A 6,000-nucleotide genomic window follows, 5' to 3' on the forward strand; every position below is an offset into this window, starting at 1 on the left:
GTCCCAAAACACACAACAGAATATCATTTTTAATGGTTTTAATGGTTAAAAGTTGATGGTTTGTAATGGTATTTGTAGTGGAAACCATTAGAATTTCTGTGATGGCTTCTGTTCTTTTTTTCAGCAGGGCTGTGAAGACTTACTTGCTTCTGTGAAACTCAAAATGAGAGATTCTGACCTGTTTCTGTTTTCCTTGCAATTATAAGGAATGTGTAAGCTTTCAAGCTTTTTATACCCTTCAAAAAGGGTATAAAAGAACCAAAAAAGTATCTTGGTCCATTTTAAAGGGTTATTTTACTCGAAAATGTAAATTCTGTCATCATTTACTCTCACGTCATTCCAAACCCATAAGAAATTAGTTTTTAATCAAATCTGTCTCTCTACTGAAAGTATGTTTACCCAAAACTGATGCTTTAAAATATTTGTAAAGATATTTAAAAAAGTAAATCTATATTAATCAAGCAGATTAATAAAAGTCTTCTGGAGCCACGATTATGTTAATCTAATAAAACTAGCCAGCTAAGCCAGTAGTAGTAGTAGTAGTACTGACAGTGTCATGTAAACATGGAGTCATTTACGCTGGAACCGCTCCGACTGATTCAAATTCAAATTTGTGACTTCGATCTTTCAGTTCAAGTGATTCACCAGCAAAAACCAGTTTAAAAGAGACATGCATTTTTGAATTTTGACCACTTATAATTTAAAAATACGTAGTGACAGGTGAAACGGAGCTTTTCGAAACTCTGAATCAGTTAAACCATTGCGTCGCAAAATGACTCACTGTTTCGAAGCGCTTCAATCGGATCGCGTATCGTGAATCATTTGATTCAGATCGGGACTTCAAAACGCGTATCGCAAATCATTTGGTTTAGATCAGAACTTCGGAGCGGGTACACGAATCTTTAAAATCTCGGAACTTTGAGCGTGTATCATGAATCATTGATTTAGATAGGAACTTCAAAAGCGGGTTCGCGAATCTTCTGAATCAGATCGCAACTTCAGAATGTCAATCACGAATCATTTGATTTAGATCGGAACTTCGGAGCAGGTTCACGAATCTTTTAAATCTCGGAACTTTGAGCGTGTATCATGAATCATTGATTTAGATAGGAACTTCGAAAGCGGGTTCGCGAATCTTCTGAATCAGATCGCAACTTCAGAATGTCAATCACGAATCATTTGATTTAGATCAGAACTTCGGAGCGGGTTCACGAATCTTCTAAATCTCGGAACTTTGAGCGTGTATCATGAATCATTGATTTAGATAGGAACTTCGAAAGCGGGTTTGCGAATCTTCTGAATCAGATCGCAACTTCAGAATGTCAAACACGAATCATTTGATTTAGATCGGAACTTCGGAGCAGGTTCGCAAATCTTTTGAATCTGATCGAACTTTGGAGTGGGTTTACGAATCATATCGGGATTTCAGAACGTGAATCATTTGATTTAGATCTACGGTGCGTTCAAAACGGGATATATCGCCCTCCGAAGGGCACTTCGGAGTGAAAACAATCATGGCCGCCATATTGAAGGGTCGTTCCAAACTGAAGTGCTCAAAACTGGCCCCTTCAAAGGACCTTTCGGAATGAAGGATTTCGAAGGGTACAACTTCGGGCCCCCATGATCCTTTGCACAGGGAAGTTGTTTGGAGTCACACCCTGCGTTCCATTCGGAAAGGCTCATCCCTATACCCTAATCCCTTCAAAGGGTTTACCCTCCGGAGTGAGAGCTTCGAAGGGATTAGGGCATAGGGATGAGCCCTTCTGAATGGAACGCAGGGCGGAACTTCAGAGTGAGTTTGCGAATCATTTGAATCAGATCGGGATTTCAGAACACGAATCATTTGATTTAGATCGGAACTTCGGGGCAGGTTCACGAATTCAGATCAGGACTTCGGAGGATGTATCGCAAATCATTTGATTTAGATCGTAACTTTGGGGCAGGTTCACGAATTCAGATCAGGACTTCGGAGGATGTATCGCAAATCATTTGATTTAGATCGTAACTTTGGGGCGGGTTCGTGAATCATTATTTAGATCGGGACTTTGGAGCGCATATCGCAAATCATTTGATTTAGAGCGGAACTTCGGAGCGGGTTCATGAATCTTTTGATTCAGATCTGAATAATGGTTCGCGAATCATTATTCAGATCAGGACTTCGGTTTAGAGCCAGTAAATTGTTGTTTATGTATGTGAAATTTAGCTAGCAGGAAACGCAAATTAATTAAGTTATATTGTCCTATATTCTCTTTTGAGCAGTTAAACAATCCAAAGAAAATATCTTTAAAACAGAAAGAAAGGTCACTTATAATACTGCCACAATAGCATCTTCCTCAGAAGAGTGACAAACAGCAACTCACTTCAATGTCTGACTTATAATTACGTACGTAAACATCATACTAATGGCTTGATGCACGAGAACAAATTTCATTGGTTTTTGCTCGCAGGGGTGTAAAAAGTACTCAAAAATTATACTTAAGTGAAAGTACAGATACTAAGTGAAGAATTTTAAAATTAACTGGCCAAAAACATACATGAGTAAAAGAAAAAAAAGTTACTTTTTTTTATTTTTTATGGGTTTTGAGGGTGAGGGTGAGTAAACGATTACAGAATTAGATTTTGGGGTGGCGTATCACTTTAAAGAGCAAGATGTGATGCAGAGACATCCAGACAGAATACAGGAACTTGTGTTGAGTTAATGAGTAATATAAAAGATACAGTACTGACTTTTTGTGTTGTCTATTCATCACCCTTATCTGCAACAATAATTAATCTATTAATTGTTTATTTGGGGCATGTGGTTTTATTTTCTCAGCAAATAATGATATGTAATTATTTGCAACTAATTAATGAACAAACCAAGTAAGAAATTTACGGCCTGATAAAGCTGAAGTTTGATGCGTGAAACCAATTTGTTCTCACACATCAAGCATGCATGTTTAAGCTTTCATTTACTATATTTAATGTGCGTAAGATTAAGTTACCTTTTTGCATTTTATTACGCACATTAAATATAGTAAACATGCATACTTGATGTTTTTGAAAATTTGAATGCTGTAAACATTGTTAGCAATGTGATCAATGATGACCATTTTAATTTTGGGGTGAACTAACCATTTAAGCTATTATTCACAAAAATAATTGAAATCCACCCTAATTCTCTTTAGTACATTGATGAAAGATCATGAGCAAGTAGCGGGGAAACAAATGATTCTTTTGAGTCAGATCATGCCAATGAATAGGATGATGGGAATGATTCATTCAAAGATTCGTTCATACTGATTAGAACATCTCCTTTTCTTTTCCTCAGAAGAAAATGTGTTAAGAGAAGATGACCGAGTTGCTATTGTTAGCTGAATAATCACGTTGTCTTACCCCGCTGCCCTGCCTGATCCAGTGACTGAGCCACCAGTTGCTGAAGGCGATGCTGCCGGTGGTGAAGAGGAAGAGGAGGATGTTCACGATGAAGGCCAGGGGCCCTCCGGCAGCCTTGATGTAAGCAGTGTACACGGGCCAGGCCACGGCCCCGCTCCCCTTTTCCTCCGCCTGCATGAGCTGATCTGTGAGGGGCACATCAGACAACAGAAAGAGAGAAGAACAACGAAGAAGTGTGACTCATCCACCGACTGTTAAACCAACGCTTCCCAAAACAGGTCACATGGTGGCTAGCCTATGACCAAACCAGATCAAAGAAATCAGGCAATTTATTTGCTGGGTGATGTTCCAGAAGTGCTTATATTGAGTATAACAATCCTGGGATGCTTGTATGGCTAAGCTTGTGTTTGCATCGTTTCAGATCAGTGCATGTAAGTGAGATGTTTGTTTGTGCCAAACACAATGTGTTCTTCAATTCATTATTGATAAAATTTTGTTGTGTATATACAGTATATTGTATATTCATATTGTAATGCAATTAATTTAGCATGTAATATTAACATTAACACACACACACACACACACACACAATGCACTTTTGTTTATTGTCAATTTAATGTAAATTTATAATCATCGTTCATATATATGAATTTATGTATACAGTATATACACTCACTGGCCACTTTATTAGGTACACCTTGCTAGTACCGGGTTGGACCCCCTTTTGCCTTCAAAACTGCCTTAATTCTTCGTGGCATAGATTCAACAAAGGTGTACCTAATAAAGTGGCCGGTGAGTATATATATATATATATATATATACACACACACACACACACGAATATGTTGATTACAAATGATGAATTAGTAGTTGTTTATAAATTATATATATATGCATTAATACAAAACATGAGCATGGAAAGCTGAATAGATAATGTATAATTTTCTAAAATTAATTATAGAGAGAGAGAGAGAGAGAGAGAGAGAGAGAGAGAGAGAATATATTTATAAGTATTAATATATTTATAATAAGTTAACAATTGCATAAATGCATCAACACAAAACTTGACAATCTGAACAGGTAAAAAAATAATAATTCTGCATACTGCAAACTGCATATTGAGTTTGCTATTTTCAATGTTTGATTTCAAACATTTTCACCTTTTTTGTTATATTTTTTTGGTAGTAAGTTATGGCTATGGTAATGAATCTCCAATATACAGTCCTGAGGAGAAAACAAATGAGAAGCACTGAATTAAACCCTCACCACTTTTCTTGCTCTCAGTATGCGGCTTGGCTGCAGGGCTGACATGCAGGGACCGCGGGCTGCTCTCCTCCATAGCCCTCTGCTTGTTTTTCAGGTTCTTCCTCACTAGGTTCTGGATAAAGGATGAAGAAAAAGAAAAAGAGCGAGACCTGGTAAAGAGCAACCCGCACCTGATTAACAGAACAAATCAGCCAGAACAATGGCTGCTGGGTCATTAATACAGAGATCAGTGACAATGTCCCTCGGCTGTTACTCTCACAGATCAATTCACTTATAAATTACAAAAGCACGGCGTGAATTAACATTTCAAACCAGTGGCTCTGCAGCCCCTGCTTCATGAATTTTGCAGTAGGTGATGTAGGATGTTTTGTGAACGTGTGACCCTGGTGCTTTCCCATAGGGCGGCGTATCGCACCTCTTGCTGCACGCTGTTGAAAAGGGCAGCGTAGTCTCGGCCTTTCTCCATCAGCTGGACGTGTGTGCCGTGCTCTGCTATCTGACCGTCCTTCATTAACACCACCTCATCCCACTCAGGCAAGTACTGTAGAACAAACACACCCGCGGGAAAAGACACAGAGTGTCAGAAAATACCGTGAGGAGACCTTATGTTACATTAACCCAACCCACATTAGAAGGCATTTGCTCAATAATGCTCTGCTATCTGACCGTCCTTCATTAACACCACCTCATCACACTCAGGCAAGTACTGTAGAACAAACACACCCGCGGGAAAAGACACAGAGTGTCAGAAAATACCGTGAGGAGACCTTATGTTACATTAACCCAACCCACATTAGAAGGCATTTGCTCAATAAAAAAAAAATGTTTTAAGGGACATTTTTGTTCTTTAAATAGGGATGCATGACATGGCACCAGTTATCAATACGTTTCTGTTTTATATTGATTTTTTCTTTATCAGTAACAGTAACTATATGATATATATCCCCAAGCATATTAATATCATATTAGAAGTCATTTGCGCAGTGAAAAAAAGGTTTTAAGGGACATTTTTGTGTCTTTAAAAAATGTTAATATGAATGCATGACATGCCATCAGTTATCAATCTTTTTTTTAAATATTTATTATGATTTTTTTATTTATCGGTAACAGTAAATATTGGATATACATCATCATACAGTATACGTTGGCTTTTAAATTATGCTTTTTTTTATTTTTAAATTTCCTTTATTTTTACTTTATTAGATTACCTTTCCAACATCTAATGCTCAATTGAATATTATGAATATTTAGCAAATAAGTTTTTTTTTTTAAATGCTCATTATAATGTTATGGCATTTAAAAACTATATATATATATATATATATATATATATATATATATATATATATATATATAATG

At 37.0% G+C, this 6,000-nt stretch overlaps 1 protein-coding gene across 1 annotated transcript in view; it reads right to left on the reverse strand.

Annotated features, from left to right (window-relative positions):
* The window catches only part of LOC107716370 (multidrug resistance-associated protein 5-like), a 50,586-nt gene that overhangs the window by 16,804 nt on the left and 27,782 nt on the right, over positions 1-6,000 (reverse strand). The window contains exons 14-16 of the mRNA XM_016522781.1: positions 5,057-5,182; positions 4,642-4,753; positions 3,376-3,560 (exon numbers count right to left, since the gene is read on the reverse strand). Of these exons, the coding sequence (XP_016378267.1) occupies positions 3,376-3,560; positions 4,642-4,753; positions 5,057-5,182 (423 nt within the window). The remainder of the gene's footprint in view (positions 1-3,375; positions 3,561-4,641; positions 4,754-5,056; positions 5,183-6,000) is intronic.

Source organism: Sinocyclocheilus rhinocerous, unplaced genomic scaffold, assembly GCF_001515625.1.
Source record: "Sinocyclocheilus rhinocerous isolate Xijiao unplaced genomic scaffold, SAMN03320098_v1.1 scaffold89, whole genome shotgun sequence".
NCBI classification, from domain to species: domain Eukaryota; kingdom Metazoa; phylum Chordata; class Actinopteri; order Cypriniformes; family Cyprinidae; genus Sinocyclocheilus; species Sinocyclocheilus rhinocerous.